This window comes from Malaya genurostris, chromosome 1, assembly GCF_030247185.1.
Source record: "Malaya genurostris strain Urasoe2022 chromosome 1, Malgen_1.1, whole genome shotgun sequence".
Taxonomy (NCBI): Eukaryota; Metazoa; Arthropoda; class Insecta; order Diptera; family Culicidae; genus Malaya; species Malaya genurostris.
The window spans coordinates 37,613,372-37,638,679 of record NC_080570.1 but is presented as its reverse complement, the minus strand read 5'-3'; the positions used below and the strand labels follow the sequence as shown (position 1 = coordinate 37,638,679).

Sequence of the window (25,308 nt, the reverse complement as noted above, 5' to 3'; positions counted from 1 at the left end):
CAATCATGACATGCAATTTTTCATGCTATCTTTTCCGAGCAGTTTGTTCAAATGAAACGTAATGTATGAGTGGGTTTATGTAAAAATTGCTATTCAATTTTATTAAATTCCTACGTCGGACAATTGTAAATTCTGTCCCGTATGAGTAAAAAAATCTGAAAATTTGTGTAAATCTTATTTATACAGTGTATTGTTGACAACTGTCAAGTTTCATTATTATTCATATAGTAGTGCGAATCAAAAGCCGTCGAAACAAGGATCACTAAAAGACTTGGAATTACAAATACTGCTGTGTGTCGTGTGATAGAAACCTTCAAGAAGCGAAAATGATTTAACAGTTCAGGAACCGTCCATGCATGTAAATTCTAAAAGACGTTAAAATGCCCACGATTTCAGTTGCAAAACAACATGAACCGTGCTCGTCAATTTCGAGACAAAAAGCCCCAATCTGGAATGAAAATTAAAATATCACAACGAAATCCGGAATCTCTACACGAAGTTGTTCACCAAATCGTGTGGCATTGTGATGGATGACGGAACTTGCGTCGAGGCCGATTTTCGGGCAACTTCCTGAGCGAGTATATTTCATTGCCAAAGTCCAGGTTCGATGTTCCGGTGGGTGTTCGGAAGAAGATATCTTTACACTTGGCGAAGAAGTTCCTGATCAGGTTGGCGATTTGCGGATGTGGTGAAATCATTTCCGGAATAATCAACTCAGAAGAGTGTTTCATGAATCGCGCCTCTTGCCATTCGTAACGATGCATAAAGCATCAACTCTGTTTTGGCATGATCTTTCATCCTGCCACTACACTCGAAACGTTTTGAAGTGCTACCAAGCCAATGAAGTAAACTTTGTGCCAAACTATGTAAAACCCACCAAATTCACCGGAGCACCGAAGTTTTTCAATGCCCGAAAATCCGATAATCGATTTGATATTGATTGAGCATATCCTTTGATGGCAAGGTGAAGCGATACCAAAGAAATTTGGGGTTGTCACATGGAGATGGTTTTGAACACGGGAAGTTGACATGCGGTTCTCTAGTTCCAAACTTATTACTGTTATTAATAATTGAATCGAGTTATATAAGGGCGCAAAAATAGACTCAGTGTCACTGAACTGAGAAATCTTAAGCCAGGTTACTTCGAGCTTAAAGAAAAAAAACAAAAGGGTTACTAACTTTTACCCAGTGCACCATTATTCCACCATACCGAAGGTGTAACACTGCCCCGCAAGTGGGGCGCGATCGCACATAATCAACCAATGAAGCAAATAAACACGCAAAACAATAACAAAAAATAAAAAAAACACTTCCCGCCCGCGACACTCGATCGATATGCCAAACTCCGGAGTCAGCGAGTTACGCATCATCGGCTAACAAGATCACGCCGTTGAACGAAACTCGATCGATGCTTGATCTGCGCAGATCGGTCGTTATTTAACAATTAAATTCGCACGTGGACGGACGAGAAGAAGAAAGGGCTTCGCGGAGATTTTATGCAAATATAAAAGGCATTGGAGGCCGATTCGGGCCGAGTAATTCGGAGTCGGTATTCAACCATGGCAGCACGTTGCTAGAATCTGTTGGTGGTGGTGGTGGTGAAACGTTGAGAACCATGTTCCGTTCAATATTCCGGTTGATGATCGCGCTCCTAGTTTTGCTGGTTCACTGTGAAGCTCAAGGTGATGACTTGGATTTCCGTGTGTTTGATTTTGGTGACGAAGATACTGAGTTCTTCAGTTCATACGAGAAAGCTTTGAGTGATCATGAGTACTTTCCAACGGATTTCAATCTTGGAAGTTTGGACTTAATATCCAGTAGGGCATCCCTCGGGGATCCCAGCAAGCTGGAAGTGGCACGAGCTAAACGAAGGGTTGCTACTAGCGAAGAACACTCGAACGAGGCCGACGGTGATTCCGATGACGGATACGGAGAAGATCGGTACGGGCTGTTCGTTAGTCGTCATTTCGGAGATCACGATGAAGGTAAGGAAAGTATAGGACCTGAATATGAGTACCAGATCGATTTCAATCCATCGGACGATTACGAACGGATCAAACAGGAATCGGAAGCACAAAGTCGCCGATTGGCAAAGGATCCAAACAACTGTGAGCAGTTCGAAAAAGATGGAATGCTGTGCCACGTGTGTCGAGACCCGGCCACGGACACGATGTCGGAATCCTGTGCGTACGCGACGGTTCCGCATCATAAAAAGTTTTCTTACGTAAAGCAGAAAAACTACAATAGCAAAGATCACGAAAAGGAAAAACCCGACGACGAGGAAACTGCCGAAGAACCACCTCAGCGAAAGCGAAAACCTAGCAAGCCGAAGGTTATTCCAACCAAAAAATCGGTGGTGCATTCCAAACCGGGTCCGAAAGGAACGAACGGAGGAGGATATCGATATCCGCCGGTCGATTTGCGATCGAACAAGCAACGTCCGAAGCCACCGACTGAAACGGAGCTATCCGAGGGTGACACCGAGTACGAGTTTGACACGTCCTTTTATCCATCGTACGGACGTAGTCAGAAGCTGCTGCAACAGGCCGAACCGGCCAGTAGCGACGATGTGTACGTGCTGAGTTACCAGGATAAGGACGAGGTGGCAAAGATGCTGGCAGATTTCGAAACGCGCGATTGGTCTAACTGTAAGAAAGGTAAGAATGTAAACTGGTGGTGCGCCTAGAGCTTACAAAACACGCTTTTCCGAGGCGAAAAAAATAGTCATACATTTTTCATTCGATGTGTTGTCCGTCGAGCTTTAAAACTGTTTTTCATTTTATTGGTTTTGAATTCCGGACCGGGAAAAACGATCGTTTTCTGATCCCAACATCGAATCGAATCAATTTCGATCGAAAGAAATCGGCTACCTGTCAGAATTTCTCATCCGAATAGATTTTTTATCGCAGCAGGCGTGCGCGTCGGGGGAAAAACTTTTCGTTTCCATCATAATTAACCCCTCTAAGAATTTCTCCGTCGGTTCAATACATTGCGCATTGGTCAGCCCGGTGGCAAGGATAAGGCGCTCTAGCAAGTGCTATCGTAGCCAACATCTCGGGCATTCGGTGAGCAATCAGTGCGCTTAAAATGTTGTAAACAAACAATTGAGCATTATAGATTGAGTAAAATCTTAATTTCTTCATCGCAGTTATGATATTCTGATCTATAATTTATGGGAAAATATGGTAAAATGCACTGAATAAATGTGCAATTAGCAATATCCAATTTTTGTTGGTTATTCTTCTTCATTGTTTTGATCCTTGCAGAAACATGTTCACCATCGTAACATGGCTTCCCAGCAAGGCGGCTGCCGATGGTCCGATGAATGTCCTTTAAATCACAGATATACAGGCTCGAACAAAATTTTGCAAAATCCTTTGTTAATGTCAGATTTGCTATACGTTGGAAACACTATCACAGACTAACAGACATGACAGTATGAGTAAATTCTTAGAAAAATAATTTTTCGTAATGCACTAGTTCCACCTATATTGTACTGCGCGAACTATTTACTATCGGTACACCCCTTGTGTTACGTAAAAGTTTTTTTACTAGTTGGTTTCCCCTCGTTTGTCAACACCGATCAGCTGCTTGCAGGGATGCCTGATTTCATCAAAATTGTTGAAAATGAATCGTCACAATAAATTATTGGATTACGTTGATAATATATTTAACTTTTTCGCGATGTTGGAAGGTAACCATTTATTTGACTCAACGTTGTTCATCTAGACTATTTTTTAATGTGTTGGTAGTTTTCACCCGAAATTAAGTGGCGGCAGACCAGAAGCAAGTGAATATTGTAACAAAACGGATTCGATTTTGTATTGCGTTGGAGGATGAGAAGTAGGCATAATTCTGTATATAGTTTTGGCAATATGTATTAAATCTGTATCCTGCATGAAATTCGCATGGACGTATACAAATCAATACATTACAGGTAATTCTGCATGAATGGCAACTCTGTTGGTAAATGAAAAAAATAAACACAGTATAGATGACAGACAGGATGTTTTTGATAGGGTAACGTGGCGCCATCATGACACATGTGAGTACTGTCCCAAATAAAGGAATATTCGAAATGACCGTTAAAATGATTGAAGAATCTAATTTGAGTGTCCTGTCTGTTAGTCTGTGACACTATTGCCACCTACCCGGACTATTCGCCGCGATCTTTCAAAACGTTCCACTACGTTCCGGAACGATAACAAAATCTTCCTGCCTGTTATAGGAATATTCCAACTACAACCATTTTAACACTTATCACACGATTTCCCTAAGTGTTGAAGACTACTTGATTTCCATGTCGCATAAATCACACGAGTATTCGATCAGAATAAAACAAAAATCTAGCGTGAAATGAATGCTGCACCCAATAGTGTGGCTCATGTGAAAGCGGCATCCAAATTGTGGTGGCGCACCTCGTGGCGATCGTGGTGACATCTGCAAGTGTTCGCCGCGCTGATTGAGCAAATTTTACACATAGTTCATCGGTGAGCCTGTATATCTGTGATTAAATTGTCCTGATCGTGCTGATTCGAGACTTTCGTTTGACGATTTAGGAACAGACCATTGCATCGCGCACCATTTTTTTTCGTTCAACAAACTCGTCAGACAGAGGTTCAATGTTGAGCCATTTCCGATACAAGGATTTGGGGCTTGGTTGGATTATTTTGACTACTACTTTTACTTTTTTTTCTAAATACTTATTTTTTAAAAAATAAACACTACATACCTGTAGATTACTTCTACTTCGCGTAGAATAACAACTTAATTTATTTTTCTATGAAGACAGCACCTAATTTTCACACTGTTTTTGAAGGAAAAAAAAGCAACAACGAACCGTTCCAACCGTATCTCGTTTAGTATGCCATCGTTTTTCGTTTAGTATTACAAAAAAAAAAAAAGAAACACGATGCGGTTCTTTTTTGCCGAATGTTTATTGGAATGAGATATTTTTTCTCTGCAAACAATAGAATGCCGGTAACCGTGTCTTGGGCTGTGAACAAATATACTATATGCCAATATTGATCAATCCAGGGAATCCAGTCAATATCGAAAAGTTACGAAAAATAATGCTCATTACTCAAGTTATAAACATGAAATTAAAGCATATTTCGCATAATTTCGTAGATTGGACTTCTATCTACGAGATTATATCGATTAGTGTGTAAATGAAGGTTGTAGAGCCGAGTAATGAGCATTATATTTCGCAAGGGCCTATCGTGCGATATGCCGTAATCAAATGTTACTACCGAAACATCGCCTATAACCAATACTCTACTCAAAATAACACAGCGTTTAAAGTTCTGTGTATAATTAGAATTATACATATCGTGTTCACATTCAAAAGTGATGAAGTGTTGTTCCACTTTTCTGAAAAAAACAACCTAATATAGTGTATACCTAAGACAAGACAAGACAGCTTGCGTTACGGGCTTGGCTCCAAGCCTGGGAGCCCATTTGACGTTTTTGGTGTTGTACTATTTTCGTTACCACAGGGTTATTCTCATCGTATTTCGCAGTGTTTGCAGCAAGATTAGTGAAAATGCCGAAAGGAAATTCAAACTCGAAATAAACTAAATTCTACAATGCAATAATTGTTTTCGAACTCTTAAATATTCAATTCAATACTCTAAATATATATTTATAAAATCTCCAAATGTTGGATAGCTCAATACCAAAGATAAACTCAAGATGGAATAGTCTATGATTTTTCATATACCATTGGACCCCTCAATGAAATCGGTTGCAGTTTCATTATTATTATAAACAAAACAACAAGCGTCGAATCGCTACATGCGTCGTTACTATGACAATGTTTGTTTATGTAGAATTAACCTCAAGTTGAAATATGAAAGAAATCGCGGTATTTTGCTGCATACCAAGTGGATCTTGAAACAGGAAAGCTAGAATCAATTATAATTCTAAAAATCTGTATAATTTGTTAAATTCTTATCTTACGAGGCATCGAAGTAAATGGAAGTAACACAATTTTGTTTGCGATGTGTTTACATATGTTTATCTCGTTCCAAACTTGTATTGTTGCTATGGAATTCTACCGTCCTTTTCCAATATTCATCGGCGCTTTTTAACGAAGGGTCAACAACATTGCATTATTACTAAGTTCACTGGTTCACGATTACTGATCCAACATTTTTTTTGTGAACTGTATGGGACATTGTAATCTTGAGTTTATCTTTGTCAATACCACACAAAATACGACGAAATTTTTGTTAATATGACAAGTATTATTCACCCTATTCTGGACGTCGAACTATTTACTATCGGTACACCCCTTGTGTTATGTAATTTTTTTTACTAGTTGATTCCCCCTCGTTTGTCAAAACCGATCAGCTGCTTACAGGGATGCCTGATTTCATCATAATGTTTGAAAATGAATCGTCACAATAAGTTAGTGGATTGCGTCGATAATATATTTAACTTTTTTAGCGATGTTGGAAGGTTATCATTTATTTTTCTCAACGTTGTTCATTTGGACTATTTTTGATTGTGTTGGTAATTTTCACCCGAAATTAAGTGGCGGCAGACCAGAAGCAAGTAAATATTGTAACAAAACGGGCTCGATTTTGTATTTTGTATTCCGTTGGAGGATGAGAAGTAGGCACAATTCTGTATATAGTTTTAGCTATATGTATTAAATCTGTATCCTGCATGAAATTCGCATGGACGTCAACAAATCAGTACATTCAAGAAAATTCTGTATGAATGGCACTCTGTTGGTAAATGACAAAAATAAACACAGTCTAGATGACAGACAGGATGTTTTTGATAGGGCAACGTGGCGCCATTATAACATATGCGAGTACTGTCCCATCTAAAAGAAATATTCAAAATGACCGTTAAAATGATTGAAGAATCTAATTGGAGTGTCCTGTCTGTTAGTCTGTGGTATAATATAGTGATTTTCACTGTCGGCTAGAAAAGATTGCGATGCGATAAGATAGCGACAAAATGCCGCAAAGATAGCGAAACTGTCATTCGCATCGATTCAACCCCTTCGAGACCACAAGCCAGAAAAAAATATTTTTTAAATTGACCGTTACAATGACTAATTTTTTATTTATTATTAAGAAAACTTCAGTAATAATGAATTCATATTGATAATGCGTATGTAGCAGATTACGGCTACAACTTGCACGGATTTTTTAAGCGTGTGCTATTTATTTGACATAATGTACGATTCAGACGATCCGCCTCCTTCCGTCACCGTCACCGGAAGGTCAGCTTCCGTCAAAATTAGTTTAATACTTTCTTTACCGGAACGTTCACACGCTCCGTCCGTCAAGACGTTCCGTGACAGTGACGTTACGTGTGAATGGCTCCATAAGAATGCAAGTAATAATGTTGACGGTGCCGGTGAGGGAGATTGACTGTGACAAAGAAGACGGATCGTCTGAATCGTACATAATGGTTATTTTGTGCTTCAGGAATCAGAACAAATTGGCTCAAATATTTTGTGCTTAGTATGTTTCCTTTTCATTTATATTTTGTATTAATCGACGCCTTGGTTTTCAAAACCTCGTGCTTTATTCGATTGTGCTATTTGTCTACTCTAAAAAATTGGTCGTCTTTGACAGATATACATTTGTTGATGCTTTCGATGAAATAACAATTGTCGCTAAGGAATTTTACCAGTTGAAAATGTAATTGGCCTCAATCCAACAGCCGATTAATTTTTCTTTTGGCTCTAATGCTAGTTAATTTCAATACAACAGACAGCGAAGAGGTTAAAACAACTATCCAATTTTCTGGCAGCGATGCCAGGTGAAATTTTAGGCGTCTGCGTATTAGAAATGGTACTATGCGACCTCAATATTTAGAAGTATGACGAAAAAACCAAACGAAAACCCTATAGTAATAGCAAAAGTCATTAAAATGGACGATTGTTTATAAAAATTTCGAAAATCTGCAAAAAAAGTCGGCTTAATTGCAAAGTCTGCTAAAAAACGAAATTGCAAATTTACATACCAATCTGCAAACCTGGCATCAGTGGTTCTGACGCTCATTATTTAGCTATCCTGCGACGATTCCGTCGCATTCTATGTCCAGCTGAAAACCACTATATCCGTTTAGAGCGATACACTTGACCCATTGGCCTTTCAAAAAACGGCTTCCGTTTCTGCAACGAGCTCAGCATTTAACGGAAATTTCTTTCCCTGGAGAAACATTTTCAGGTTTGGAAATAGATAAAAGTCGCTGAGGGCATGGTCTGGAGAATACGGGGAATCCGGTGGACCAATTCGTACCGCAAATCATTTAATTTCACCGTTGCTTTTGTACATGAATGTCTTTTTCCATAGCTTGAACTAGAAATCGTCTGAAACAAACAACTGTTATTCCTACACTGGTGGGTAGATTGTTACGAAATTTGGTATTTTTCAAAAATCTGTATTTGCTGAAAAAATCAAACTGTAAAATATCTATCTCGGAAACTCTATTTAGTGAGGACTGGTTTGCGAGCAAAAAAAAAAGGTTTCTCCACCTGTTTAACCATAATGGAACCAAACACAAAAAACTGAAAATCGGTATTTATCTGTATGAAAATTGAATTATCGGTATTTTGAGAGAGCATATCTGTATTCCTGTTTCGAATACAAAAATTGGTATAGTTGGTAGCGCTGATTGGGCCATCTGGAGGCTTATTCTAAGTAAAAATATGCACGGTTCGAAACTATTCACGTCTTTTCTGTCAGAGTCACGGGACTTTTCATTCCATCTGGCATATCAAACCAGATTTTCTTTTGTCACTATTTCAATAAATAAATTCCTGAAACCAAAATTTGGTAATTGCAACAACTTTTTTCCTACGTGTATGATGTCCGACCGAACCAGCTTGAATGTTCTACCTTGAGCGCGGCACCGTACAATACAACACTAATTTATGATTATGATAATCACACCAGTTCAAATGATTGAATTGCACACCAAAAGCTAACTAGAAAACATGCTCTTTTTTCTGTTCTGAAATTTTGGCAAGAACGAAAACAAAAAATGTTGCCAATTTGTACATGTTTGCTGCGATTGAAATCTCATAGAATTAAAATATTCTACTATAATATTTCGTTACTTGTTAATTTTTTTCCTCTTTGCGTTTCCCCAAAAAAAAGCCACCAAAAACGAACTCACCTGCTACACCTGCACCGATGAGGACGGCGTCAAGCACGAAGAATGTACGTACGTTTCCGAGTCCCGCGACAGCCCACAAACTCAGGTGCTTCCAACGACAACGACGACAACTCCGGATAGCCGGACGACAACAAACGCCCGCGCCGTCACCACCGTCGTACCCACAACCGAAACGAAAAGATCACACCAGAAAAAGGCTACATCCGAGAAGAGAACCACGGGACCAGAAGTGAAAACGACAACGGCAAGCAGCGATCCGATTTTCGGCAAGCTGCTGCTAGTAACGGAGAAGTTGAAACCGAGTGAACAACAACAACAACAACAAGAGCACAGCACGGAACAGCCGGACAATCGCCGCCAGACGATTAGGCGAAAGATCACCATCAAAAGTCACCTGGATGGTTCGGGACTTGATCCGGCACTGCTCGGTGATCGGGTGATGCACTACGAACATCACGTTACGCATCTGTTATAATAATCGTCGTGGAATATGTAAACCAACAACAACACAACAAGAAATGTCAATAAAACAAAGAGCTGTTCTTTTCCTAATTTCTTAGGTAGTTTCACTTGGGATTGTGATTTGTTCTCAGTGGAAACGTATCCGGTATTTAATCACAATTTTTCAATTTTTATTTCTGACATTTTTGCTTTCAACATAGCTTTTTTTTCGCTCAATCATTTCATTACAATTATTTAGATTTTTCTCTTAGTCCATACATATATATTTATATATATGTGTGTGTGTCGGTGTGTGTGTGTATGTGTGTGTGAGTGTTCATGAGTGTCTAAACGGTCCAGTTTCCTTTTATAAAGAAAACCGATAGTAACCATGTTAAAAAAATGAGTTCTGTTCTGTGGTTGCAATAGTTGTTTGCTTTTTTTTTGCTTACATACTACTAGTATAGTAATTTATGTTTATGTGGGCACGTTTTTCTTTTATTCTTCCTACTATATTTAACTTAGTAGTGCCAAGCGACGAGCGGCAGCTCTCGGATATCTTGCACTCTAGTCGTCAACCATAATGACTTATTGATACGGATTTACTTAAAGCTTAAAAAAAACTGTCCCTTATATAGTAGTAGATTATTTACTGCACTTTTTTGTTGTAGTTGTTCTTTTGCTTGTCCTACAAATGGTACATTGTTTGAGTTTATTTTGCTCTGTTCATTTTGTTTGTTTGTTTTGCTTTCTGGACTAATATCTAGTAGGATTACGATTGTACGGTTTGTAAATATGAACTTTAGCTTAGTTATCTTTATTTTTCCATTTTCACTATCGGTTGTTGTTTCATTGCCACACGGTTATTTAGTTTTTTTCCCTTCCGCTCTCATATTTCAGCACGAATTTGATTAAATCATGTTCACGTTTCGGTTATTTATATTTATTTTTTTTTGTCGTAAGGAAACTCTTTCAAATCACTCTCAGTACATACCTACGTTGCAGAATTAATTGCTACTACTTATCAAACTAGTGATAAAATATAATAAAACTAATATTCATTCATACAGTGATTATCGAAAGAGAAGAAATGATATCCTTTCCTTTTTCTTCTTAGCCACTTCGGTCTAAATAAATAAATTACATTTGTGTTTCGGTGCGCGTTTCACAGGTAAGCGATTTTTCGACTGATGAATTACACAACACATCACTTTCAACAATGAAGATAACAAAAAAAAATCTTCCTATTCGGTAGTGCAGTTTAGTTGTGAAACCTAATGATTGAAGTGGAACAAGTTATTTTGAAAACAAATAATCTTTTATAAAATGTACGATTAAAATGGATTTTTTAAATTCACGGTAAAGACGGTACTTATTTTGGCCCTCTCACGGATGGATGATTGAATCGTTATTCTTTCTTTGTTTTTATTAATAAATATAAACTGTTTTCTTTTTACAAATGGAACTCATCGGCACTGTTTGCGCTCTCGCCAATATATCAATGGACCTCCAATGAGCGCCCAAAAAAACCGGAGAACTGAACTTTAAAATAGTTATCACCTAAAATTAGAAATACGGTTACCACCCCCCTACGTCCTCTAATATCACTCACTTTGGATATTAGTTTCACGATTCATCGAATACGGGTTTGGTTTTTCCGGGCCGGGTTCGCTTGGGGCTCACAATCGTTATGAATTTAAAACAAAAAAAGAATCGGACCGACGCCACCTTAGAACACGTAGTTTTCGTCGGCCATGTCGATTGCCCACCGGAATTTGTCGCGATGTGTTTTGTTGAAGATTTTTTCGATGGGGACGTCGAACTTTTTACACCTGTTCCGGAATGAAGAAGAGATGGATTTGTGAGTTAGTATTGTTATTTGATTATTGATTTCAAATGTAAGTTTTGAAAGGAAAAGATCTTGATTGTCAAATGGCGTTCACAAGTTCTTATCTCATGCCACAGTTCGCCTCTAAGTGCCTTGCTCAAAATAGGCCTAGGGTAGCTACAGTACAATATGTTGAGGATAATGTGGAACGTTGATTCCCCATTTTAGGGCGGCTGATTACCGTCCTTCTACCAGCGTGTGACTCTGAACAGGACTGACATGATGGCCATCCAGCGAGACTGGAGGTTAGTGCAGGCAATTAGTCGCCCAGAAAATATTTGGTATGAATAATCAAGTGGAAAATACAACTCGGAAAAATTGGCAACGACTTAGGCGACAAACAACGAACTACGACTGACTCATGGAACTGCGAATTACTTGGCTTCCCACGATACGACAGAATGTTTCATGACGAGCTCCAAACTCGCAGCTTCGATGTCGTAGCCAGTACGGTAAAACTACAGCATATCCCTTCTCATTCATTTTACTTTTGTTGTCGAAGCTCCCATAATTCATCGTCAATTGAATAATCGTACCTAGTCACTTGAAGTTTTGCTTGCTCAGCTTGTAGTGCCCAAGTGGTCTACCTGTTTCATTGTCTTCCTTGTCTTCACTGTGGGTAGTGAGCAAGTGCGAATGAATAGGCATAAACATAAACTCGATAACACAATACTATCTGCGACCATAATGATAAATAGTGGTTCTAGTTTGAGTTTTCAATTATCACCAGCAAGTTTTGACACTCTGCCCACAGATCACTACTTCATTGTATCGGACAGTCTCAGTTCCATTGAGGCTCTCAGTTCAGCGAACCCTGGAAAGCACTCACCGTATTTCCTGGGGAAATAGCGGGAACAATTGAGTGCTTTATCTGCAAAATCATACCAGATTACCTTGGCTTGGTCCCCTCACATTATTCCTTGCGGGGCAATGAGAGGGCGGACTCGTTAGCCACCCTTCGTACCAGTCCGCGACATCTTGGCAATTCGAAATCTTCCACTCTTCCATTCTTCTCATCTACAACTTCTTGAAAAATATCAATGCTCAAATTTAGTGCTCTCCCTATCTCTCTCTCTCTCTCTCTCTCTCTCTCTCTCTCTCTCTCTCTCTCTCTCTCTCTCTATCTCGCGCGCATACAGCTCTATCGCACTTTTCTTTACGCTGCTGAAAGTATGACATGTATAAACGATGCTTCGGAGCGTACACCTGCCTTGAACTGACTGAGTTGCTGAAAACTACCCAAAACGCCACATCAACGTCAGAGCACACCAACAAAGCATCCCAGTCAAAGATAATCTCTCTCGTAACAATCAGAAGAACGTGAAGATCCAGAAAACTCTATAAAATTTGTGCCACAAACGAAGGATGTATTTTAATTCAAAAACCATATTTTGTAAATCCCACCCTCCTCACATTTCTTTACTAACTCTAGGGGAGTATGTCGCCCCCTTAATACGGCGTCCCTTCTTCTCCTATAACAGCAAGACAATCGGCCACGTTAAGCTAAAGCAAATGAACCAAATAAAAATTTTATTATTTAAAAAAACCCGATAATAATCGATAATTTCGACTGTTTTACATTGTTTTGTTTTGTTGAAATTTTACAGCACTGGTCGTAGCACTGCAAGAACTTTGTTGGACGGGACAGGGCAAACTTCTATCAGAGCTGCATCACAACCAGTGTGTTAGAAACGGGATTTATAGTGATGGGCAAGTTGCGCCAGCGCGTGATTGGGTGGCTCGGTCGATCGGTAACAGAATGTGCGTATTGAACATCAAAGACCGCCACTTTAATTAAAGCATGATTAACGTGCACTGCCCGCATAAAACGAGACCCGATGAAGAGAAGGGAGCTTTTATATGCGCAACTGGAGTGAACCTGTCCATGACGGGATGTAAAACTCGTTATCGACGACATGAATGTCTGTGATCGGGCTGGAGAGTCTACACGCGGTATCAAATGATAACGGTTAGCGATGCCGGAACTTTGCAGGCTCCCGAATCACCTTCTTCCTTCGCAATGACATCCACCAATGTATCCTTCCGACTTTGGTCACCTTCTGGATGCTACCAACTAATATTTAATTCCTTTGTTCGGTAATATTTTTGACGAGAACCTTCGGTAATCTATAGAAATAATCGACATTTCGGTACACGAGTTTTGTTTTACAATAATAATGCAAATTTTTACCGGTAAATCTGAATAGTCGTCGAGTACGGTAAAAACTATACTGTCCGTATGGTAAAATTATCTTCCAATAACCGAACTGTAAAAACTGACTGTTGTGAACCTAACTGTCAAACAGTAAATGTCTTTTTATTAACCAAACGAAAAATATCTTGAAGGGTTCATCGAATGGATTGAGGTACAGATTTTTAAAACATTAGAGCCACTAAAAGCTTTTTGTTACTTATAGGCAGGAAATATTTTTTTATCACTTGTCCACTTGCTTGCCAACACAAATCGTTCGAGGGTAATTTCTGGTGGACTCGACGGATTGTGCAGTGTTATGGAAGGCGCTCATAATTCCGGTCAGGCGGGACGGACATTTGACACTTTTGAATTTTTTCGTAGAATAAAACCATAGCCACAACAGGTTGGGATTTTCTTCATTCGTTTTTGTGAATTTTTGAAATCCGAAAATCCAGTGTTTTGACCAACGGAAAATGAACAAAATAAAATTACCGAGCAATTCATTAAATCCAATTTGGTTTACAGTTTGCGGCAGTTGTTTCACAGTTCCGCAATTACCGAACGGTCAGTAATCAATAAATTACTGAATTCTGCGAAATTTCCTAAGTGTGTGTGTTTCGCCGCAGAGTGCATGAGCTCGTGGTTCATCTTTCGCCGCCACACACCGCCGAAGATTGTCCTTAACACGCGTCGCTCGAAAACTTCGAGTGCTTGCAGGTGCTTCTCGATTATGATTCATGCTTCGCATCCGTAAAGGATCATCAGTCTTATGAGCGTTTCGCACATGGTACATTTGGTGCAGAGGTCGTTAGTAAGGTAGTCCGAGGAAGATGAATTTCTCTACTACCTCGAAGATATCCCCGTCTATCGTGACATTACTTCCCAGACGAATCCTGTCGCGCTCGGTTCCGCTTACTAGCATGTAGTGCGGTAAAATTTTATTTTCATTCGAATAACATAAGATGAAAATGAAATTTATGGCCGCTGACCGTCCCTACTAATTCATTTGACTTTTGCTGCCATTTTCAAGTGAAGCTCCCGGAATTCATCGTCAGTTGAAAAATCGTACCTAGAGCCAAGTTGTCTAGCAGCTTCATTGTCTTCGCTGTTGGTAGTGAGCAAGTTCGAACGAACAGAATTATAAATGGAGTAAAGTATTAAAAATGAAAACTTAAGGAGGAAACAATTAATTTATGTGTATTCTGTGATTGATATTTCAGCTGGATCTGGTTTGTCTTTCATCTATTATCTTGAAACAATTCGAATGTTTACATGAACCTCATTTGAAGGCCGCTCTAACACTATTGAAAGATATTTTGTTACTTCAAGAGATCAACTGACGGTGGTTAAACTGAGCCTCGATTGAAGAGAAACGAGTGATGAACTGAATGGCGCCCGTTCGGGCCGTCAGCAAACATTGTGTGTGTCAGAGAGCGAAGTTTACTGCATTAGAGAGATCGTCAATGTGTTCCACCTTTAGTTTCAATTGAATTGTATGAAGTTTTACTGCATTGCTAGCATGTACTTTGCTCTAGGCGCACGGTACCACCAGTCCAAACTTTGCTGCTTTGCGTTTTAGGGTGAATCCAGAGTGGGCGCAACACGCGACGCGATGCGTAACGCAAAAGATTTCCAATGAGAGATAGTAGACAGAGTCTAAGTGATTTGTACAGTAGTAACTAAACAATATAATTAATTTATGTTCATACTTATTGAAAATAAAATTCTGATCAAAATTAAACGAAATTATCTTGATTGGATACACTCTTATTAAATCCATCTACATGTTGTAGTGTCAGCTACTACACTGTTTTTTTTTTCTCCAGTAGTTCTATCTTTCAAAACTTTATTTCTAGAAGCAGTGTCGATTGGTTATTCTTGTCGGAATTCTCTTCCATTTGCTTTCTTCAAGGCGTAATAGAATAGCAACTGATTGTATAATGTTTCCATCTGACAAGGTTCCACTTCAAATGATCCTTCTTCGTTGCCGTTGTAATGCCAGAAGGCTTCAGATTCCCCTAAGATTTTCATTTGAAAAATGCCTGTTGAAATAAAGCCAGCTAGAGGAGATTACATCACCATCTGAAACCATGGATCAAAATTTCAGCACTTCCCCTGGCTCCTGACCAAAAGTATCGCGTAGATGTTTCCATTTTTTCTTAGCATAGACTTTTTTTATCGAGATAACTCGAAATATTCGCTAAACTCATTTAATGTACTTTCCAGTAATTTCTAATGTTTTCGAAACCTCTAAACATCTCTTGTTCACAAGAACCCAGTTCCATCATTGCGAGATTGTTGATCACAAAACGCATTTCGTTGAAAATCTGCTTCGATATCAATAAAATTGATGCCATGTCGAAAAAACAAATTTAGGAAACCTTTGTTCGCTCGTTAGTCTCATGAAAAACTGTGCACGCACTGCTTCGTTTGTCGCACCGAAAATCGCTTGTCACTATGCAACGCTTCGTGTTTACTCTGGAGCACATGTTAGTTTTTCGCTGGAAACAAATGAACGAATTTCAGATCCTTTAATATTCGCACCGCATCGAATGGCGTCGCGTGTCGCGCCCACTCTGGCTTCACTCTTAGGCAGGTGCACACAAATGAACTGGATATCTCACCTGAAATCCTTACGTAGTTTTGCACACCGTCCATCGTTGATTCGATAGTGTTAGTCAGTTTCCCAGGAAAGCTGTTCTTGTCCATAATTTCCCATAGCTCTATGCGGTCGATAATATCGCATGCCACTTTAAAGTCGATGAACAGATGATGCCTTGGGAACTGGTATTCACAGCATTTCTGCAGGATTTGTCTGGTCCGTTATCGTTATCGTTTTAGGTGATAGACGACGGAAGATGATCTGGGATAGAACTTTGTAGAGGGCATTCAGAATTGTGATCGCTCGGAAGTTCTCGCATCCCAAATGATCACCTTTCTTGTGAATAAGGTAAATTATCCTCTCCTTCTACTTTTGCGGTAGCTGTTCGATTCCCCATATCATAACTATTAACCGGTGCAAACAGGTGGCCAACTTGTCTTGAGTTGGTACATGGCATTCTTACCTTAGTACGTCTACGTTCTGCGCACCGCTAAGGTGCTCATCAAATTACGTGACCAATGCCATGTCAAATGGTCCTAAACCGATCTCTCCGCCGCTTAAAATGAACAATGAAATCGCAATAGAAAAATTGGTTCTGGTACAAACGTCCTTCGATGGATTCAATTATAGCTCAGGAATCGTCATCTTGTCGTTAAAATTAACGATTGTATTTCGGAAGATTTTTTTTTCTTTGCAACATCTGGAATTTCACAAGGAAGCCTTATCGGCCCTTTGATCTTCTTGCTGTACTTTAACGACGTCAATTTTTCTCTGAAAGGACCGCAGTTTTCTTTCGCAGTTGACCACAAGATCTACCATGTTACTCGCAGCTCAGAGGATGCTACGTTTCTTCAGCAAAAAATAACAAATGACGGAAGCTGTCGCTTGCTTTAATGATAGCAGATGTTTTGAACGATAGGATTGACTGCCCCACTTTGCTTCGTTAAGTCAATCACCATTATTCTGAATAACGACGTATTGATTTTTCGATCGAATGTGGTTCGATCGAATCCTAGCTACCTTTGATTTTGCTAGCGTTATTAGGAACACAAATGAAATACGATCGTAAAATCGATACGACGTTAATCAGAATAAGGGCGAATATCAATGTTCGTCCTCGGGATCTCCGCAACAACGCTTTTCTTCGACTTCCCTTACGCCGCACCAACTACGGGATAAACGGTGCCGTTATCGGCTTACAGTGGCGAATGCCAGCAGTTGGTCGAGGAGAAAAATGTAGCAAGGGACAGGATGCTGCCACACTGCACCAGAGCGAACGAGAAACGATACAGACGGCGCAGAACAGACAGAACTCGGTTTTCCGGAGATAAAAGCGCCACTAGATATAGAAATACATGGGCAGATCGGTTAGCTGAGGAACTAAGCCGCCGGCAATGACCGAAAAGCGTAACATTGGGTTGTTACCATGCAAAGTATGGCTTAGGCATATGTGACCAAAACTGTGTATCTATTTTAGGTGCGGGATAGCTTTTCAGAAGTTTTGGTATAGAACTAATTCCACATAAAAAAATTAGGAAAGATTGTGGAAACTTCCAACATTCTCATTATTGTGTTCAAACTTCAAAAGTTTGTATGTGAAGCTCAAAAGTTTCTGTCCTTACTAAATTGATCACGTTGCAATTGCTCATCAAATATCATGCCTACTGTTTAATTTTGTCATTTGCTTCTCGGTTATTAAAATGGCATCGAAACAAGAGTAGCAATTTGTTCAAATTTTGCTCGCCCATCGCGAAAATCAAAACTACTCGCACGCAAAGTTTTCGAAATTGTTTAATGTTACTGTTACTGATGTAATAGTAGTATTTGGAGAACTTTTGTCGACCGCCAGGAAGACAAACTCGGAAGTCGAACGCCAAATGTCGCAAAAAATGTCGAAAGGGACCAGCTGTTTCAAACGGAAACCAACCTATCCATCAAATATATCGCAAGTAGGCAGGGAAAGCTTTCAAAAAGACGTCAAAGCCCCAATAGAAAAATATTGGGGCAAGTGCAAACTCAAGAAGAAGTGACAGGCAGTTGTCTGGGTTTCGGGAAAACAGTTCGATCATACTTACCACGCAACTGAGATCCTTGGATCGAGATAATTCAATTTGGAAGTTCCCAGAGCGATCGTTTTGTTCTCGTCTCGGTCAGTCTCTTGCAGCTCAAGTTTCTTCAGTTGTTCCTTGAGACGATCTAGCATCTTCTGTTTCTTATCGCGAGCGATTTTGTCCCGTTTTCCCAGATCCTGAAAACAGAGAAAATGTTAGCTAAAAGGTTGTCCTAATACTAATCACTCGTTGAGGCAAGCAGCACTTTACCCGCAATTCTTGTTCGCAGTTTTCAATTGATTCATGCTTGAGACGAATTTTTTCCTTCAGATTGGACATGCTTTTGTCGTGTGACTTCGGCACGGCCCTTTGATGGTTACACAGTATGGCCACGGCTCGATTCGCTCGGTTGTAAGCTAGAAGCTTCTCCGGGACTGTCATGTCGGGATCGGTCAGCTCGGCCAATTGATTCTGCAGTGTGAAAGAAGCGTTGAAAGTACGGAACACTTTTGCCGTAAGTCCTGTTGGATAGAAAACAAAAAAAAACGCATATATATATATATATATATATATATATATATAGCACCTCCTGTTAGAGCCTATGACAACACTTACCTTCCATCAAATCTCTTAAATGCTCATTCAGCACGGTTGTATTCAGTCGATCGAACAAATCATCACCAGGTTTTTTGTTCTCCTTGAAAAGTTCGAGATTTTTGAAAACACGTTTCTCCACCTCAACTTCGTTGTAGTAACGAATGGAATCTTTACCGAGGAAATCGAAAACAACTACATTCTCCTTCCCGTTATGCTCTTTGTGCAATTCGATGTGTTCAACGCGAAGTGAACAGCAACCGACCGTGTCGGCCTGATCTTCGTCCTTTTCGTTGCCAGCTCTCAGCGCGAGTTTATCGATAAAGTAGAGCGCAACGGCACGCTGTCTAATTCTCATCTCTTTGCTCTTCCACTCATCACGATAGGTGTCACGAATTTTATCGATGTGCTTCAGCAAACGCCGGGCAGTTTCATACTTTTGCCAATCCTTTTCACCCTTCAATTTGGAACTAGGATTCAACATGACATATTTCACCTGACCTTGGACATTTTCCGTCCATGAGGCTAACCATGACACAGTGTTGTCGTGGCGAACTTCCTTCCAACGGTGGCCCTCGGGAGCTTTTGGCCAGTTGCTGTCCTTACCGCAGTTGATAATCACATCCTCTGGCATGACACGTCGCTTTACCATTCCCATCTTCGGATGTTCACCGCGACCACGGAACAAACCCGGCGGTTCAATGCGAAAATTACCAATCTTTTCCTTGTGCCCGTCGATGATGCAAATTCCGTACTCCTTCACCAGCGCTTCGTTCGTTTCCTTCAATTTTTGTTTCTCCTCCTTGGTCCGGTTTCGATTCTTCTCGGACAAATCGGCAAAGTGGCGGTGCATGTAGCGGAAGTTACATTTCTTGAGATCTTTGATTTTGTCCCGCTCCGACGAGTTCATCGATTTGCGCCAGTCTTTGAAGAAGTTATCGTTGAATGCACCTTTAGAGGTGTAATCGTGCTCCAACATGCGCGCGTAGAATCCGGCGACTTCTTCCGCATCTTGCGACAGCTTCATTTGCTTGCCATCGTACTCGAACTTAACGTTCTCCGGCAGCCGCTCGTACGGTGGCGCAAAAACTGGACCTTTGTGTTCCAGATGGTTCCACTTGACGCCATCTTCACGTTTTTCTTCTTCCCACCTGAAATAATCAATAAAAAAGATGCATGGGTCATCCGTTTTATTACGAACCAATGTTTTCTTTTGTTGTTGAACATTGATCCTAACCTAATTGATTTGGGTAAATGTGCTTTCGTTCGATACAACTTAAGTGTGATCACGCGAAGGTAGCTGTCAAACAACTTGCGCTGATGAACATTTCGAAAAGCCGTAAAAAATTGGCGACTCATCAAAATAGGTACACCTTTACAGCTTACATAATATTCTCAAAAAAAAAAAAAAAACACCCAACACCGAACTAACAGCAACATTATGAAGAATGATTTTGTATGTCCGTGGCAATCTGACGTTTCGTCTTGCAACAACAACGCCAGTACGAACAGATCTGGCGAGCACTGGAACTAAACTTGAAACCCATGTGCGCAATCATTCACGAAACGCACAGCTTGACAGCTCTTTGTTTACACCGGCTTCATATTCGCCGTACAGAACTTGAGAGAATTTTGACAAGTAAATGAGACAGGTAAACAGCCTCAGAACGAATAATTACGTACCATTTCCAGACTTCATGCTCTTCCTCTTCCTTCTTCTTCTTACGGCCTTTGGTAGGACTTTCAGGTTCCGTTTTTATCTCCTTCTTAACCTATTCGATGTCGATTAGGAAGAAACAAAACGAAAAATAGACGATGTAATTATTCTAGACGGTGAGCATTGGCAAGTGTTCCTTAGAAAACGTAAACAAAAACGGGTCATTCACCTTGGTTTTCTTCTCCTGCTTAATGGCAGTCTTCTTAAGTTTAGCCTTTTTAGCTTGCTTCTTCGATGCGTACTCTTCTTCGTCGTCCTCTTCCTCTTCAGGCTCTGATTCGGATTCGTATGCGCGTTTCTTCTTTTTCTCTTTTTTGTCCTTTTTCTCAGTCTTTATTTTCTTTTTTGTGCGACCACCGTCGAATTCTTCGTCATCATCCTTCTTTTTGCGCTTAGATAGTGGAATATCGTCCTCGGAATCGGATTCTTGTTTGATCTGCAACGGTAGCTCCTCCGGTTCCTCTTGTGCATCGTCGTCCTCTTCGTTGTCATTGTTAGCATCGCGATCGGGATCCGGTGCTTCCTCTTTGATGACGAATGCAGTTTCATCCTCGCGGAACTGCGACATTGAGTAATCGCAGGAGCTGGCTTGAGAAACGTCCAGTGGGTCGTCTATTTTGGTCTCCTTCACATCCTGGAAAGATTCGTTACTCTCAAGTCCATTTAAAAATGGTTGGGACTTTTCGATTTTTATTTCAGCAGGAGGCTCTTGCTGCTCAACGGGTTCCTCTTTGATTTTATCCTTCCTGTCGCGATTCTTGTCCTTATCCTTTGAGGATGATGAACTTTTTTCGCCACGATCGCGGTCCTTGCGATCCTTGTCCTTTCCACTATTGCTACTGGAATGTTTGTCCTTATCTCTACTGCTGCCACTGCTGCTTTTGTGCTTGTCTTTCTCGCGATCTCGGTCTTTGTCGCGATGTGACGAAGAGGACGACGAACTGCTCTTATGCTTGTCTCGATCCTTGTCCTTGCTACTGCTGCTGCTGGACTTATCCTTCTCTTTATCACGATCCTTCCTTTCCTTGTCCTTCTCGCGGTCTTTATCTTTGGACCGTTCTTTGTCGCGATCTTTCTCGCGGTCCTTATCTTTCGATCGCTCTTTATCTTTGGACCGTTCCTTGTCTTTGTCCTTCTCCCGGTCGCGATCCTTATCACTTTTGGAACTCTTGTGGGAGCTACTGTGACGATCTCTTTCCTTATCCTTGCTGCTACTGCTGCTGGATTTGTCCTTTTCGCGATCCTTGTCCCTAAAAAAAGAATAGTAGAAATGTTTTAGTTGAAATGTAACAAGCACAACTCGTTGAGTGAAACTGTTCTTACTTAGACGACGAACTGCTTTTATGTTTGTCACGTTCCTTGTCCTTGTCCCGGTGTTTATCCCGGTCCCGATCACGCTCCTTATCGCGCTGTTTGTCCTTTTCCCGATCCCGATCTTTGTCTCGATGTTTGTCCTTGCTGGAGCTCTTGTGGCTTTTGTGCCGTTCCTCTCCATTGCCACTCCCACCGCCACCGGTCGAACCAACGGCCGAGTGCCCATTGCTTACACCATTCGGACGATCACCGTTCAGCTGCTTGGAGTCCTGCAGGAAGATGGCAAGAAGAAAAACGGTTAGTAAATTTTACTTGGAACGTTTACGGCTATTTACAAGTTTTATGTAACATGCCAAAAATTCACACATACGATTCCTTATTTGCTGTCATTTTCGTCGGTTTGTATTTCGAATTATCAGTTTGTTACTGATCAAACGTTTTGTTAGGAAAAATTGACGTGAAAACGATAAGTTTAGTGAAATTTGTTTAAAAAAACAATGACAGCGCATACTGCGATTCAACACTTCGGAAGCTGAACAATTTCACCTAATAACCTTCGATCAACATCCGGAATATCCATTCGTAAACTTTATCACGGTGAGCACAGACCTCATTCATGCTCGCGCCACAGAAAAAGAAAGACAACACGCCTTCTACTGCCCTCCGGCATATAGCGCGCAAATAACTGAGTTGTATGTAATCAACCCCAAGCGGGTACGAATTTTCTGCCACTCACTACTAGAAGAAGTACAATAGCATTGGAACATTAACAAAAAAAAAGCCCGATGCTGCTCATACTTTCGCCTTTTTCACTTCATTAGCCAGCCATCCAGCCGCTGCCGCTGTCACGGCGACCAACACTTGTGAAAATCACAACTGACTGCGATCAACGTAGGCCAGTGCAGTGGCAGCAGCTAAATATAACAATGAAAAAAAAAAAGCACAACACCAAATCGTACGTATATGCAGTCTTCCAATTTAACTCTCGTACCTCCGACACCAGCCCGTACTGAGGCAATGAAATTGAACTGAACAGGCAGGCAGCACAGCGACACAGAGAAACGAGACACAAAGATACCAACATCAGCGCAATGGAAGCGAAAATTTTTCTAAGTGTCGGAAAAAATTTGGACTTGTCAATTTTTTTCCGACCAAAATTGCAACCCATGCTCAAGCGGTGCAGATTTTCCTGAAACGAATTTCGATACCATTTTCGGCTCGATACGTGCATTCTGAAGCGAAATATTAATTTTCAAACTTTTCCCCTTTACTGCCTTCGACGACGTGGGACTTAGTCTCCGGACGCCATTTTCTCTTTATGAAAGCGAGCAGTTGGAAATTTTTCGCTAAGTCCCAATCAGTCTTGGCTGACATGGGGCTATTTTTTTTGTTCGAGAATTTTCTCACTGCTATGGGGGTGAAAATTAGCTTACCTGAGAATTGGCTGATTCCGCTTCGACACTCATTCTCGAGGCGATGTCTAATTTTAATCAAGAAGATATATATTTGCCACCTAACCAGACAGTTGAAAATTTTCTAAGTCCAAGAAAATCACTCGATGTCAAAGTTCTAAAGCACTACTCGGTTACAAAACCTGACGGGGTTTCTACGGGAAATGTCCCACTCCCGATTGCTACATTTACACTCAATGTAACGGGAATCGATTCACGTGTAGATTGCACTTGGGTTAAACTGGAAATGGACAGATTTTCTACCTTTCGACTGACGATAAACGGAAGGGACTTCAGTGCAGCTACAGCGACGGCAGAGCACAGCGATAGCAAGCAATCGCAAGTCCATGAATGAAGCCGACAGAGGACAGCGCAGCAAGGCTGCCAGCAGATTGTACTGATTTCTGTTGTGGTCTGCGTCTTCGCTATGTGCGTTTTGTACTGATACACACCGCAACAAATCGACAACTATGAAAATAAATTTTCAACGTGTTAATTCCACCTCCCTGCTATGAAAGCTGGTTCCTAAAACTAATGGCGTTTTCGTTTTTAATTTGCACTACACCGGTGCAGTGCTACACAGAGGCATGAATAAACGAACAAAAATGACGAAAACATAAACAGTAACCATTGACTACCATAAACGATTCCATTGCACAGAGCTACACCAAACTTTTGATGAGTGCTACACCAGTGGTATCGGTGCAGAAAAAGTGTAGTACTGGTGTAGGGCAATTGGCAAGAACGAACGGTTTCAGTGCAACCTTACCTACACCGGTGTAGTGCAATTTAAAAACGAAAACGACATAACGTATTTTGCTTTGGTGGTATTGCCAAAGATAAATAATAAAGACATGTACGTGCATATAAATATTTTTGAAAAATGTGGTTCGTTCCCGGTACCTTCTCAAATGACCGCACTCACCGCTTGGTGGAGCGCGAGATTAATTGCATTGTTATCATTTGAACCAAAGTGTGCCATAAAATCTCAATATATACAAATGAGCTACCGAATCGAAACGGTTCTCACGGTTTGACATTTGCATTAGGAATGTATGATGGGAACTCAGCAGTGCAACCAATTTATCACCATTGGTGCCAGTTTCACGGAGGACCGTAGATGTGCGCCAAAAAAAGATCGTGACTGTCATGTCTGGAAATTCGTTTGTGGTATTGCTGTCAACAATAGGTTAAGCTACGTTTGTTGTAGCAAAAACCAATCTTTGACCAAACGTAGTTGACTTTCAAATACATTTCACGCCTTTTTTTGAGAACGGCCAAAAAGCCATCCGTCAACATTCATTTTTAAGAGTAATTTCGAATGACTCGCCACTCGCTGAGAGTAAGTCATAATAGTAAACGGCAGAGAAAAGTTTTCTCTTTCGTCTGGTGTTAAATTTAATACTCTATCTTTCATAGCTCGCTTGCAATTTCTTTCGAAAGTGGAAGTTGACAGGTGGCTTATTGGTCGTTCTCAAAAAAAAAAAAAAACGCGTGATTTATTTCTTTCGGTCTGAAGTGCCTCCCACAAATTCTTAAAGCGTTCTGAATTGTTTGGCCCGGAAATATTTGAATGGCGATTAACCATTTTTTTCCAAGTCGCTTTTATCAGAAGGAAACCTAGCGAAATTTATGATATTATCACTGATTCTCCTCCAGAAACCATTGCTAGCAACCAAATGATTTGATTATAATTACCTGTGGCTGAAAACGACATCTTTTGACTCAGACTTCGAAAAATTCGCATAGCAACTGGCAATAACACTTTTCATTGTAGAAATTATTTGAACTGCTGCAATACTTTTAATTCATTGGTATTCAATACCTAAATTACTGGAAACTCAGTTTTATCCCTTTTTTTACTGAAAATTCAAGCAAGAGGAAACTAAATGCGAAGCGTATGGCGCAT

General features: G+C 40.4%; 2 protein-coding genes across 3 annotated transcripts; one reads left to right on the top strand and one right to left on the bottom strand.

Annotated features, from left to right (window-relative positions):
* Positions 1–1,471: 1,471 nt before the first annotated feature.
* LOC131434792 (uncharacterized) lies at positions 1,472–9,664 on the top strand. The gene is made up of 2 exons (XM_058601978.1): positions 1,472–2,657; positions 9,129–9,664. Exons 1-2 carry the CDS (start codon positions 1,616–1,618, stop codon positions 9,620–9,622), a joined length of 1,536 nt encoding a protein of 511 aa, XP_058457961.1. The 5' UTR covers positions 1,472–1,615; the 3' UTR covers positions 9,623–9,664.
* Positions 9,665–9,757: 93 nt separating this feature from the next.
* LOC131437502 (DNA topoisomerase 1) lies at positions 9,758–23,743 on the bottom strand. 2 transcript variants are annotated; one of them, XM_058606901.1, is made up of 8 exons: positions 23,382–23,743; positions 21,958–22,217; positions 20,804–21,884; positions 20,601–20,689; positions 18,939–20,068; positions 18,594–18,844; positions 18,348–18,520; positions 9,758–11,420 (listed from the first exon to the last, which is right to left on the bottom strand). In XM_058606901.1, exons 1-8 carry the CDS (start codon positions 23,412–23,414, stop codon positions 11,318–11,320), a joined length of 3,120 nt encoding a protein of 1,039 aa, XP_058462884.1. In that variant the 5' UTR covers positions 23,415–23,743; the 3' UTR covers positions 9,758–11,317. The 2 variants fall into 2 exon arrangements, with proteins under 2 accessions (XP_058462884.1, XP_058462892.1); XM_058606909.1 differs by lacking the exons at positions 20,601–20,689; positions 20,804–21,884; positions 21,958–22,217; positions 23,382–23,743 and adding an exon at positions 20,155–20,312.
* Positions 23,744–25,308: the final 1,565 nt, after the last annotated feature.